The sequence below is a fragment of the Equus przewalskii genome, chromosome 15, assembly GCF_037783145.1.
Source record: "Equus przewalskii isolate Varuska chromosome 15, EquPr2, whole genome shotgun sequence".
Lineage (NCBI taxonomy): Eukaryota > Metazoa > Chordata > Mammalia > Perissodactyla > Equidae > Equus > Equus przewalskii.
Window position 1 is genome coordinate 42361764 of NC_091845.1, and position 14465 is coordinate 42376228.

General features: G+C 48.6%; 1 protein-coding gene across 1 annotated transcript in view; it reads left to right on the forward strand.

Annotated features, from left to right (window-relative positions):
* Positions 1-954: 954 nt before the first annotated feature.
* SLC6A20 (solute carrier family 6 member 20) overlaps positions 955-14465 on the forward strand; it is a 41719-nt gene continuing 28208 nt past the window's right edge. The window contains exon 1 of the mRNA XM_008526421.2: positions 955-1411. Coding sequence (XP_008524643.2) covers positions 955-1411 — 457 coding nt within the window. The remainder of the gene's footprint in view (positions 1412-14465) is intronic.

Sequence of the window (14465 nt, forward strand, 5' to 3'; positions counted from 1 at the left end):
CCCCGTTCAAAGGGTGTCACTAATACTCACTGATTTAGTGCCTGACGTATCCATTCATTCATCCTGTTGGGGCCTTATGAGAATGGCCTCTTGACTGAGCCCTTATTGTGTGCCAGGTGCTAAGCTAAGTCATCAATTAATTCTCACATGAGCCTTGGGAGGGAAAAACTATTTGTTCCCATTACAGGTGAGGAAACAGAGGCTCAGAGAGGTTAGTTAAGTGACTTGTCCAAGGTCACACAGCTAAGTCAGTGGCAGAATGAGATTCAAAGCCAGACCCTGAATTACTCCAAAGCACCTGGCTTAGTCGTGTCTAGCGACCACCCTGAACCAAATCACCTTTCCGGACTAATAGAAATACGAGGTTTCTCAGGCCCCAACCCTAATGAATCAGAATCGCTGGTCCCTAGACTGGGCTGAGCAGTAGAGTCTCCCACAGCGGTTGTTCAAAACCCGCTTCTTGGCCGCACCGACACTGCAGAGCCAGACTCCAGACCCTGCACACAGCAGGCGCCGAGGGCCCACCTGTAGACCCAAGGAAACCCCGCGCCTGGGTGCTCTTCCTCTGCCTAGGGGGGACGTGCTGGGGGTGCGGGTGAATGGGAGGGGTGAAGGGGGTGGGAGGTAGGGGTGGTAAGGGGGTGTCCCCCACTTCCTTCCGGTCTCTAGGAAGCCCCTGCGACCACCCAGCCCACCACCCGGGACTGCTAACCCCCTGGCTTTGCCTCAGTTGCCTTTCTTGCGTCTCTCCGTCGTATATATGGATTAGGATGAACCATATGAAACTGGTAGGTTTCTGTAGGTCAAAATAGTTGAAAATGGGACATTTGACCCAGTCCAGTGTGAGCATTTCCCTCTACCAGAATGTCAGCTCCAGGAGAGTTGGGGATGGTTGCGTTGTTCACAGCCCTGTCCCCAGACAAAGCCTAGCACACAGCAGGCACTCAGTCAATGATGGGCAGGGGGTTGAGGGAACCAGACCACTCCAAGGAGCTCCGCACACGACACACGGGCCCGACGTCGAGCCAGAGGGACCGGGGCGCCGCCCTGTACCTCGCAATCTCGGGCGCCTTCCCGGCGGCGGTGGCCAGGCGGGGTGGGGCTCGTCGTCATCCATTTACCAGCCTCGCCCCTCCGACGGGCGCGCCGTTAACGAGATTAGCAATTAAAAAGCGGGCGAGCGGCAGCGACGCGGGGCACCCCAGGCCGAGCCGGACGGGACGGGGCGCCTGGCGGCCGCGCAGCAAAGCAGCAGAGCGCGGCGCCCGAGCGGGAGCGAGCTCCGCGGCCATGGAGAAGGCGCGGCCGCTGTGGGACAACCCGCTGCAGTTCGTGTTCGCCTGCATCTCGTACGCCGTGGGCCTGGGCAACGTGTGGCGCTTCCCCTACCTGTGCCAGATGTACGGCGGAGGTGAGTGCGCCCGGCTCGGCTCGGCCCCGCGGGACCTGCTGGGCGACTTCGCGCCGGAGGGCATTCACGCCCACGCGCCTGGGCATGCGCGCTGGGTGGTCCCATATTCCAGACCAGTAAACCGAGGCTAGAGAGCGTCAGTGATTTGCCCAAAGTTACAGAGCCGGGAGTCGGATCCCGGACACCTGGGTCCTCAGCCTGGGCTCTGATCCAAATCTGCCTCCCGGAGCCTTCTGTAACCCCCAACCCCATCCCACGGGCAGCCAGCCCCCCACCACACCCTTCCCGGCCAGAGGCTGGCAGACACGGTTTTCCTGCCTCAGGAGGAGGAGAGGTGGCAATGGTCTGACTTCTAGTGAATAAACTTTACGTTCAAGTGTAAAATGTGAGCAGGAAATTTTCTTGTTCACCAGAAGCTTGCATATTGCAACTTTCAGATCAGAAACTTAGATTCCCGGCAGCACGATTTGAAACTCAGGTTAAAGGGATCTTGAGCCATTTCTTTAAAATTTTTATAGAAAGTTTGGTTTGGATTTGGAACCACGAAGGCAAGAAAAGCAAATCCTTCTGTTCTGTCTGTGTGTCTGTGTGTTTTTACAAATTTTCCTCTCAAGCATCATATCACTCTCACTGAATAGACGGACAGCAACACATTCACACTGCATCCCCTTAACGTTCCAGAGCTGGGGACCCCCTTCTGTGATATGCCACAGAGCCTCTGTGGAGGCCAAGTGTCTTTTTGGAAGGCAGTATGACAATAGAAATTGAAGTTTCAGCATTGAAAAAAAATTTTTTTAGTTGTTCAATTTCTAAAATTCTACCTAAAGGAAATCATCAGAGTTCTGACAGAAGGTAGAAAATAGAAGAATGATCTCGATCTTTTAATAAGAGCAAAACATTGGAAACTTCCTAAGCCCTCAACTAAAGGGGGTCGGATCAATGAATTATGCAACATCCATGCAATGGGGCTCTTTGCAGCTGTTAAGATGGAGTTTTCAAGCAATTTTCTGTGAGCATTTTCTCATATCATATATTAAGTGGAGGGAGGGGAAGTCAGACTCAAAGCTGTATAAAATGGATGATCTCAATTATGTTTAAAAATATGCAGAGAAAAGAGAATGGGAAAAAAATACACCAAAGTGTTAACACTAGTTATCTCTGGGCGATTTTTGTGTATTTGTACTCTGTGTGTGTGTGTGTGTGTGTGTGTTATGTCTTCCATAATCAGCAGGAATGGTTTTTTCACCATAAAGAACAATGAAAGATATTAGACCAAAGTATTTACAAAATTTAACCCATTTAAGAAGACCATGACCTAAAACTCTGCTCCCCCATCCTCACCCCCACCAGCTCAAAAAACTCCCCAAAAAGGTTAATCCACAGAGGTTTTTTTTAACTAGTGCATTTTTAATTCTCTGACTGTTTTTTTCATTTGAAGGGCATGAATACATGAGAATTGTGGAGGGGCGAGTGCTGCCCCGTGCTCTAACAGCCTCGTACCTGACTTTGAGGGAATTCTTTGTCAGGGGGAGATTTCCTTGTCATTCTGTGTTCAGCACACCTACCCCTGATACCCTTATCCTGGTACACATTTCCCAACCATCAGACCAGGTGAGCCTTGCTGTCACGTGACTATTTAATGCCTTGTTTCTAACAACACCATCACCTGCATAGTCTGTAGGTGGAGACAGGTAGGGTGGAGTCATTCTGAAGTGAATATGTGTAAGGAGTTGCTAGGGGAACCACAAGACCTTCAGGACCCAGAAAATATCTTGTGCCTGGTACAGAGTGTGCTTAGGCTGGATGAGTAGATGGATGGATGGATGGAGGATGGTTGATGGGTGGATGGACACTGAGGAGAGGATGGATTGGTGGGGGGGAAGGATGAATGATGGTTGACGGATGGATGGACACTGAGAGGGTGGATTGGTGGGCGGGTGCGTGGAAGGATGGATGATGGTTGACAGGTGGATGGACACTGAGGAGAGGGTGGATTGGTGGGCGGGTGCGTGGAAGGATGGATGATGGTTGACAGGTGGATGGACACTGAGGAGAGGGTGGATTGGTGGGCGGGTGCGTGGAAGGATGGATGATGGTTGACAGGTGGATGGACACTGAGGAGAGGATGGATTGGTGGGTGGGTGGATGAATGGATGGATGATGGTTGACAGGTGGATGGACACTGAGGAGAGGGTGGATTGGTGGGTGGGTGGATGAATGGATGGATGATGGTTGGCAGGTGGATGGACACTGAGGAGAGGATGGATTGGTGGGTGGGTGGATGAATGGATGGATGATGGTTGACAGGTGGATGGACACTGAGGAGAGGGTGGATTGGTGGGTGGGTGGGTGGGTGGATGGATGGTGGTTGGCAGGTGGATGGACACTGAGGGGAGGGTGGATTGGTGGGTGGGTGGAAGGATGGATGGTGGTTGACAGGTGGATGGACCCCGAGGGGAGGGTGGACTGGTGGGTGGGTGAGCTGATGGATGGATGAGATGGGAGTAGATGGATGTAGGTTGGGTGGATGGTGCCCCCTCAAGAGTAAGTGCAGAACAAAGACAAACAGCTTATCGTGGCATAGTGAGGACTTGACACCTAACACCTGTCCCTAGTGCCACCTCATTTCCTGCCACTCATCTTCCAGCACCCCCACGCCCCGGAAATATTCTGAACCACTCTCCATCAGTAAATGCCTACTTTCTGCCTCCACACTTTGCACAAGATATTTCCTCCCTCTGGGATGCTGTTGGCCTGGAGCTCTCCACTTCTCCCTCAAGGCCAGGCCAAACATTGCCTTCTTGCAGTTGCTCTCCCTTCCTGTCCCCACTGACTGTCAGGCCAAGTGAGCACCTGGTCAGAAGATTGCACATTGTTCTAGAGTTTCTCTGTCTCCCACTGGCCCCATCTCTTGAAGTGACGGGGTCAGAGGAGGCACCCAATAAATATTTGTTGGATGAATGAGCAAGGTCTGTTATGAAAAGCTACAAGGTACCTGAGAGGGGGATGCTGGTTTCCCGGAGCCTTTCACTGCCCCGTGGTGTCACCGATTAATAAGTGATTCATATTACCCGAAACCCAGGCAGTTTACAGACCCATTCTTTACCTAAAGCTAAAGGGTAAACAAGCCACATCATGAAAGGCTTCCTTCTAAACAGAGTTGTGACTGCCTCACCCCCAGCCAACAAAGTGCTTGTTTATAAGCCATGGAGCCAAGCTGTGTCAAAATACTTCCCAGAACAAAACGGATTAGGGCCCCTGCTCCTTTCCATGGGGCCCTGCCCCTGACCAAGAGGCTTGTTTGGCTCCTGCCCTCCGGGCCAGGCCCAGCACGAGGAATGTTAATTCTGAAGATTACGTTCCAGGTACCAACCGCGTCTGTACAGCATGCCAGCGCTGGAGAAAAACAAAAGGCAGCCAAGGGAACGGCACCAAATCTCTTCTTAAAAAACTCAGCAGGTCTTGGCGACCATGTCAAAGTCTGAGGCACTGGCTGTTCAGGAAGAAATTGGGATGCAAACGTGCCACACACTAATGTGTGGAAAACAAATGCACCAGCAATTGATCTTGATATAAATAGGATCAAATTATGGAAGAAAGGCAGAGAAACGAGAATACTTGTGTGGCTGGTGGAAATATGGATTTTTTTCTCTAAATTTTCTCTATATGATATTTGAACCATAAAGAGGGGAAATCAGAGGACACCTGACTGTGCAGTGGGACAGTGACACTCTAAGACTGGATGTCCCACTTCCCCTCTCAAACCCCTTCTGCTCCTCCCAGGCGCTTAGCCTCTCAGGCTTTAGCCTTCCTGAGGATCTTGATGAATACAGCCTGCTGGACGCCAGCCCCGGGGAGTCTGATTCAGAGACCCGCGGGAGGGTAGGGTTCTGCATTTCTACCAATTCCTAAGTGATGCCAATCGATGCTGCTGGTCCATGGAGCACACTTTAGAGGAAGGGCCTCCTGAGGCCACCAGCTGCTGGGAGCCACAAAGTGGGGTGCTGTTAATGCTGAACAGCTGGCTTTTGGTGGGAGGAGCAGGACGTAATTTGTAGCATTTGCTGATTACTGTGGTGTAAATACTCTCACCATGGTCGATTTCCAACTACCAACGTAATATCCCGGAATGTGGGGTTGGGAGAGATGTGCACAGCCGGCTCTTGTGAGCTGGTGGGAGCCAGCCCTGGCACAGCGCTGGAGCCACAGCCCTCAGGCCAGCACCCAGCCTGGGCCTGAGCCACACCAGCTCAGTCCATGGTGGACCGGCGGACAGCACTACCACTACTCACCTGTACAGCGTGTATGTGTGTATGTGTGTGCACACGTGTGCATGCGTGCACTCAGTCTGTGGCTCATGGTGTTTCTACAGTACTCCTGCGTGGGACAGGAACCCGAGCTTCAAAGGTTGTAAAGTATCAAACACATAAAATTTCCAAAGATGCTGGGCCCAAGCCATCAGAAATTGCAGCCAAGGAGTCCCTTGAGAAGCCAGGTCCGCTGCTTATCCTGGGGTTTCCAGACAGTCCTGGCAACAAGCACGCTGTAGGGCTCCTAGCGCGTGCCAGACACAGGGCCGAGCATCTTCTGCAGCGATTCAGTCTGCTCTTCACAACACTCCTGGAGTCTGTCCTGTCACCCCCACTTAGAGATGGGAAACAAGCCAGGGCTCTCTGCCCAGACCCTCCAGCATCTACTTTAATCTGATAAAGGCAGGACAGGAGTGGCTGCGCAGAGGTCCAGGCTTTCTCCGGGACCTCTGCCGGACCGCCTTGGCTCAGGGCATTTCGTCACGCGGTTCTAATGGGACATTCAAACCAGCTGCACCTCCACGCGGGAGGCGTGTGGCCAGGCGCCTTGGGTCTGCAATGCGAGAAGCCGTGTGGTTCCAGGCCCCCTCTCCACCTCTTCCCCTCCCCAAAATGTCGGGGGTCCTCCCTCTGCCGGGTGCTCTGCCTGTTCCTCACCCTCCCCCAGAAACCTCCTCCCTAAATTAAAGGCGACCTCTTCCAGGTAACCTTAGGCTAAAGCCGTCCCTCCCTGGCGCTGCTCCCTGAGGTCTGATGCATCCCCCTCCCGCCCCCAGGGTTGAGGAGAAGCACCCAGTCAGAGTGGCAGTGTCCGCCGGCTGGTGGAGAAGCCTCTAGCCTGTCTGCACGTTAGAATCCTCTGGGGAGCTTTGGAAAACACTGATGCCTGTGTCCCACCCACAGAAATCCCGATTGCAATGGTCTCAGGTGTGGCCTGAACAGTAGGAGTGTTAAAGATCCTTCTGTGCACCGGGGTTGAGAACCACTGTCTTATATCCTTTTTCAAACAGGAAGGACTGCCTAAAATTAAGCAATCAATAATATAAACCTGCTAGGCACTTAATTTCAGTCATTCAATAAATACTCACTGAGTATCTGCTGTAAGCCAGGGACTGTGCTGAGGGGGCAGTTTGCAAAGATGGTGATTTCATTTAAGCTCAGAGCAGGAAGAGCTTTACCAGAGGGCTGTTCAGAGGCTTTATTGAAATAACTCAAGAGGAAGGACTAACTGCCCTAGAGAACCCAGAAAGGCTTCTGGCGGTGGCAACATTTAATCTGGGCCCTGACAGATGAGTCAGAGCTCATCAGGTAGATTTAGGGGTAAAAACATTCCAGGCAGAAGAAACCGTGTGTGCAAAAGGCGTAGAAGGGTGTGCATTTGAGGGGAATGGCCAGAAACTCTATGTGGCGGTGATGTATGGAGTAGGGGCAAGAGCAATGGTGGGAGAGGAAGCTGGAGGTTGGAAGGATCCAGCGTGAATCCAGACTGAAGGGCCTTGAATAAGAGGCTAAGAAGATGGCGTAGTCAGAGCCGTGGTCTACAGACATTGCCAAGATGGAGGCCAGGGATGTGTTGGGTAGCTGGTGAAGTGATGATGCTGGCTGAGGAGATGGGTGAGGAGAGGAGGGGACAGATAGGATGGGAGTCTCCAAGTTTTAGACCAAGGGGTCAGGGAGAGTAACGGTGACTTTCATTTTTCTCACCTGTGTCTTTGTTCTTTGTTTCCCAAAAGTTGACTGGGTTTGACTCTGAATGGGAAACTTTTTTAGGAAAGCCAAGATGGAAGGGAGTGAGTGAGGAGAAGGAAGGCAGTGGGGTGGAGAGTGGCAGAGTGTAGAACAGTGCTTCTCAAAATGTGGTCCGCAGACCAGCAGCTTCAACATCACCTGGGAACTTGTGCTTTGTGCTCCTTAAATTAAACACACACACACATGCACCAAAAAGGAAAAATCAGGTTAAAAAGTCCCTGTGTGGTTTTTGTAGAGGGCAAAGGTGCGTAAGTGGAGGGAGAGCAAGAGTTTGGAAGTCTGAGTAAATTTACCCCTGAAAATGGCTGAATCTGATTAATTTGCCTCCTTATGGGTCTCAGAGGAGACGGAGCAAGACGTGAGGGCTTGCAGAGATTATGTTCATACAGAAAGGAATTTCTCTTGTAGTGAGATATTTGGGTTTCACAAACAGACAAGATAGTGGCTATGATAATTAGAAAAATAAGTAGCAACATGCTGTAGAATAACATATTTGTGTGTGTTTTGGGGTTATAAATGTAATACATGTTCATAATAGAAAATTTGGAAAAGAGATAAATGTACCAAAAAAAACACACCAAATTCCAGCACCCAAGGGTCATGACTATTAACACTCTTTTTATTCTTTAAAAAGTTATAACCGGGGCCAGCCTGGTGGCACAGCGGTTAAGTTCGCACATTCTGCTTCAGCTGCCCGGGGTTCGCCAGTTTGGATCCCAGGTGCAGACCTACGCACCCCTTGTCAAACCATGCTGTGGTAGGCGTCCCACATACAAAGTAGAGGAAGATAGGCATGGATGTTAGCTCAGGGCCAGTCTTCCTCAGCAAAAAGAAGGGGCTTGGCGGCAGATGTTGGCTCAGGGCTAAACTTCCTCAAAAAAAAAACAAAAACAAAACCATATTTTATATGTACTTTAGTGTCTTGTGTTTTTGTTTTACTTAATCTATTATAATCTTTTCCAAAGTCACTTAATATTCTTTGAAAATACGAACTTCAACAGCTCCATAATATTCCATTTACAGATATAAAGTAACTTCTTTACTCATTCTCCAATGTGGAATTTTAAATGGTTTACATTTTTACACTATTATAACCCAAATGATTATTCACTTTTTGTGGAAGAATTTGATCCATTTATATTTATTGTCATGTTATGTTTGCTGTTATTCTTCATCATATTTGTACGGCCTTGCTGTTTTCTCTTTGTTGCTGTTGTTGTATACAATATGAAGTATATTTATTTTGCCTTTTTTCTCAAGTAATTTTTAAGGTATAAATCCTATTTTTGTTCTACTACAAGTTAATTTAAACTTTTGAACAAAAAGTGTGCTTATTTTCCCTAATTATCAGCATAAAGAATGAAATGTTATTTGTCAACATCACCCTATGAAAGTTTAAAAATTTAACACACTTGTACTTCTTGCTCCTTTCCTCCTCTTTTCCACTTTCCAGTATTTCCAATATTTCCAGACACGTGATGATGACTATTTTACCACTTATGTTACCTCTGTTCTCATTCGAGAATTACATTTTTCATCTGTGTTATTTTACAATGATATTAACAATATTGTTAGAATGAATCCTGATTCATGTGTTTCTTCACCACTAGTTAGTCCTGTTATAACACAGCTTCATAGTTGAGGCCTTTGCCTTGATCCAATGCTGACTGGCTTCAGTTCATCTCCAAGTAATTTTTTTCAGGAATAATAAATAAATGGTTCAGTTTCTAAGCATATCTGAGAATATCTTTTTTTTTTTTTGTATCCCACATGAATAAGCCACAGTCGTTTTTCCTCGAAACTCTACAGATGCTTTTCTGTTCGGTGAAGATTTTTCAGATTTTGGTTCTGTGAAGGAGAACTCTGCAGCCAGATTTATTTTTTATTAGTTCTTAGGTATCCTATATAGCTAAGATATGATATAAATTTTTATGATGTTATATGAAATTTTTACCTCAAATAATTTGCAAGCTCTATATCTAGGTATTAAGAATGTTTTCATCAATTTTACCTAGGCTTGGTTTGGCTCCTGGCGTGAAGGGACAGGGCCAGGTGGAGACCCTTCCCCATAGCCTTTGCTGACCACAAATGTCTTGAGCCAGCTCTTGACCTGCTGGAGGGTGTTCCCGAGTTCTTTCCAGGAAGTATGCACTTTTTGTAGATATTAGCCAACGGTTTCTTGTGAATGGGTTGCTGGGGCTGCCCAGTGGGATGCACAACAAGGTGAAACCCTCAGGGGTGGGCTCCCCTAGCAAGAAGTGCAGGAATCCTCCCCAGCAGAAAGGGCTGCTCTGCCCTGGGGTCCCCTTTTCCTCTCAGGGCGCCTCTCTTCTCCCCCTGTCCAGTTGTCCCTGGGCTTGCAGGAGACAGAGTAAACTTCCTCACAATTTGGCACTTGGTCAGCTCTAACTTGGCCTGCTGCAGATGGGGCTGAATGACCACGGTTTTCAGTGGGGAGAATCTTGTAGCCTGGAACACACAGACCTAAAGTTCTGGCCTCGGGAGAGCACACCCACCGTGTGTCCCTGGCACATGGGACGTGGTAACTCAAAGAAAACAGAAAAAATTCACCTAGGACTAGTGAGCCCTTCCGGTGACACACCAGAGAAGCGTCTTGTAGAATTCGTTACTGTGCATGTTCCGGCTGCTGCGTCTGCCCCGTTCTCTCCTCCTTCCTTCTTATGAGAGATGGAGTAAATGCTTGGGCTTACTGTCCAGTCTTATCTCTTCTCTTATAATTTCCACTTCTTTATCTTCTTCCCCTGGGCCACAGGATAATTTCTCAAGGTTCTGTTTCTGTTTCGCTTACTGCCTCCATTGGCTTTAAATTCAACAGTCCTATTTTTTTCATCTTCATAAAATCTTTTTTCTTCTTAAATTGTCCTTTCTTTGTCGTTGCCTGATGCTGTTCCATAAATACAGTGTCCTCTTGACTCTTAGAGACCATGTACTAGAAATTTGCTACAAATTTCTTGTTTCTCTCAGCACATTTGTTTCAGAGGAAGACGTTTCCTCCGATACGTTAGAGCGCTCCTTTTCTTTTGATCTACGGTGTGTTATCATAGGTCCAAAGTCTTCCTCCTGATTGCTCATCCTTTCTGAGGAAGGTGCAGGCCAATATAGACTTGCCCACTGTACATCGTACCTAATACAAGAATGAAATAAAGTGAGAGTAATCTTAAAGTAATAAAGTAATTTTATATGAAATTTTTAAAAACACTGTTTTTAGCAACATGATGAACTTTACCAGACCACTCTGTCATCTCTGTAATAGCTTCCCAACCCACGCATCCAAGTAGAACCACTGCTGTAGAACCATTTACCACCAAGCAGTCATTCAACAAACACTTATTGAGCACCTACTCTGTGCCAGGCCTTGTGTTAGGAGCCAGAGATTCAACTGTGAGCCAGTCAGACCGCATTGCTGCCCTCAGGAGCTGTTTAGGGAAGGAGGGGTCGACAGAGCAGTAGATACTCAGCAGAGGCTGGGAGACTGAGACCAGAGAGGGGGACCCCGACTTAGTTCTGGGTGATCTGAGAGGTTCCAGAAGGAAGTGATGTGTATGGAAGGTCCGGTGAGACCTGAAAGATTCCTTCCTGCATTCAACAAATATTCACTATGCTCTGCTCTCCACCCAGCTCTGTTCTGCGCAGAGGAGGGAGCCGTGCTGGTGGAGACGGACACCAAACAGACAACTAAAATTACAGCGTAATTTCACACAAGCAACGGCTCTGAGGGGAAGTCCAGCAGGGGAAGAAGCTAGAGGGGCACTCTGGCGCGGGGCAGACCAGGAAGGCCGCTCTGAGTAAGGCAGGTGTGGCAAAGAACCCAAAGAAGGGAGAGAGCATTCGGGCAGAGGGAACAGCAAGGGCAAGCATGCAGAGGCCGGCCCAGCAGGAGGGGCCGGTGGCTGCGGTGGAGCGAGGGAGGTGAACAGCTCGGAGAGGAAGACAGAGCCCTCTCCCACAGAGCCTGAGGCTGCGGGAGGGCGTGCGGATGCCACTCTAGGGGGAAGGAGAAGCCGAGAGGGTTTTGACCAGGTGGAAGGACAGAGGGTGACGTGATCTGAGAAGAAACTGAAGGGGGCAGCTGTAGGGTGGACGCAGGAGAGAAGACCAGCAGGAGGGGAGGGTGGCCGCGTACGATGGCGGGTGCCGGGCAGGTGGTGCCGAGTAAGAATTAACTAGGCTAAGAGCTGGCTTTGTACTCTCCGAATAATTCTGTGACTGTACACATCCCACTCACTTCGACCCCGGGTGGGGTCACCCCCACAGGGCGGGAGGGGTGCCTCCATCATCTACGTCCGCGTCACAGACCACTCGAAACCTGAGGACTCAGAAGGAATGATGGAATTAGAAAAATCTCCCTTTGGCAGCCAACACGGTCATCATGGTTTCAGGCAAGAATCTTCAGTGGATGCTAAAACTAGTGGGCAGAGTCTGATGAGAAGTAGTTACCTCGTCTCAGAATGTCTCCCTCCAAGGTACTTGATAATGTCAAAAGGGAACTAGTAACTCTCAGCAGAGAAACCTGGAAGAGCCCACCTTAACCAAGGAAACAGAGTTCGCACTGCCAAGAACCGGGTGAATCGACCCCGTGTGCCTCTGGACAAAGACCAGGTCACCCTAGTGTTCCTGCCAAACCCCAAATGAGGGACATTCCACAAAATAACTGGCTACATTCAGGGTCACGGGAGACTAAGCCTGAGGAGGTGCTCCGGACCAAGGAGACTAACGAGACGTGACAGTCGGATGCCGTGCATGACGGTGAGCTGGATCTGAGACCAGAGAGAAGATGCCTGTGGAATAATTGGTAAAATTACTGTAAGGTCTGTAGCTACAATAACAGTACTGTATCAGCATTAACTTTCTGATTTTGCTCATTGGGATTATGTAAGAGAACACCCTTGTTTTTAGGAAATACACAGAGAAGTATTGAGAGGTAAAAAGAAAAAAAGTAGTGGCTGAAACAGTTATTTCTCACAGTTTTGTGGGTGGCTGGGCATTTCTCTGCTGGTCTCATCCGGCCTGGCTGCGTTCACCGATAGATGGGCTGAGCTGGAGGGCCCTCACACGTTGGGAGCTGGTGCCTGGGTTCCTCCACGTGGCCTTCCACCCTCCCGTAGCCGGGACTGGCTTCCGCTCGAGGTGGTCTCAGGGCTGCGCTCCAAGAGGACCAAGGTGAAGCTGCATCCTATTGGGCAAAGCAAGTCCCAGAGCCAGCCCAGATTCACGGGTGGGGAAATAGACTCCACCTCTTCACAGGAGCAAAGAAAGTGTGACAGTATTTCATCTCCCACAATATGCCCATCAAGATTTGTTGTTAGTGCCGTCGAGTTGATTCTGACTCCTAGCCACCCCGGGTACAGCACAGAGGAACCCTGCCCAGTGTTTCTGCACCATTCTCTCTGGCACTGGATCAGACATTCACAGGGTTTTCATGGCTAATTTTTTTGGAAGTGGGTGGCCAGTCCTTCTTCCTAGTCTGGAACTGCATGGAAACCTGTCCACCACGGGTGACACTACTGGTGTTTGAAATACCAGTGACATAGCTTGCAGCAACACCCAGCTGCCACAGTAGGACAGCTGACAGATGGGTGGTGTGTTTCGCTGACTGGGAAACGAGCCGGGCCATGGCAGTAAGAGCACCGAATCTTAACCACTAGATCACTAGGCCATCAAGATACATGGGAGCAAATGACTCTCTTACAGGCCTCTGTCGGCCTCGCCCTGACACCAGGTCCTCCTCACACAGAGCCAGTGTCAGCATGTTTACATAGAAGGAGCATGGGGAACAGTCCAGTTGGAAGAGGGTTGATTAGTGGACTTGTTTTCAAACTGATCAAAAACAATGTTTTTTTATTGAGGTATATTTACATGCAGAAAAATTCACTTTTTTTGTGTACACTTCTATGAATATTGACAAATGCATGCAGTTCTGTTTCCACCACCACAGTCATGCCCCTCTCGTCGGCCCCTCCTCACTCTCAGCCCCTGGGAACCATAGATCTGTTTTCTGTCCCTACAGTTCTGCCTTTTCCAGAATGTCATTGAAATGAAATCATAGAGTATGTAGCCTTTTAATCTGGCATCTTTCCTTGGCATATTGCTTTTGAGATTCTCCTATATTGTTGCATGAATCGGTAACTTATTCCTTTTTTGTTTTTTAAAGATTGGCACCTGAGCTAACAACTGTTGCCAATCTTTTTTTTTTTCACTTTTTCTCCCCAAATCCCCCAGTACATAGTTGTATATTTTAGTTGTGAGTCCTTCTAGTTGTGGCATGTGGGACGACACCTCAACATGGCCTGATGAGTGGTGCCATGTCTGTACCCAGGATCCGAACCGTTGAAACCCTGGGCCACTGAAGCAGAGCACACGAACTTAACCACTCAGCCACGGGGCCGGCCCCAGCTTATTCCTTTTTATTGGCTGAGTAATATTTCATTGTATGGATGTACCAGATTTGTTTATCCATTCCCTCATTGGCGGACGGTTGGGTTGTTTCTAGTTTTTGACAACTCTAAATAGAACCGCTATAAACATTCGTGTAGAGGCTTTTGTGTGAACGTAAGTTTTCATTTCTCTAGTGTAAATACCCAGGAGTACAGTTGCCAGGTCATACAGTAAGTGTATGCTTAGCTTTATAAGAAACTGCCAAACCCCTTTCCAGAGTGGCTGCCCTGTTTTACTTTCCACTAGGAACGAATGGGAGTCCCTCCGAATCCTCGTCAGCACTTGGTATTGTCAGCGTTTCTTATTTTAGCCATTCTAATAGGTGTGTAGTGGCCTCTCGTGGTTTGAATTTGCATTTTCCTAATGAACACTGATGCTGAGCAGCTTTTCAGGTGCTAATTCGCCATTCGTATATTTTCTTTGGTGAAATGTCTGTTCAAATTTTTTGTGCATTTTTTGAATAGATTCTCTGTTTTGTCATTATTGAGTTTTGAGAGTTCTTTATATGTTCTAGATACAGAGTCTTTGGCAGATATGTG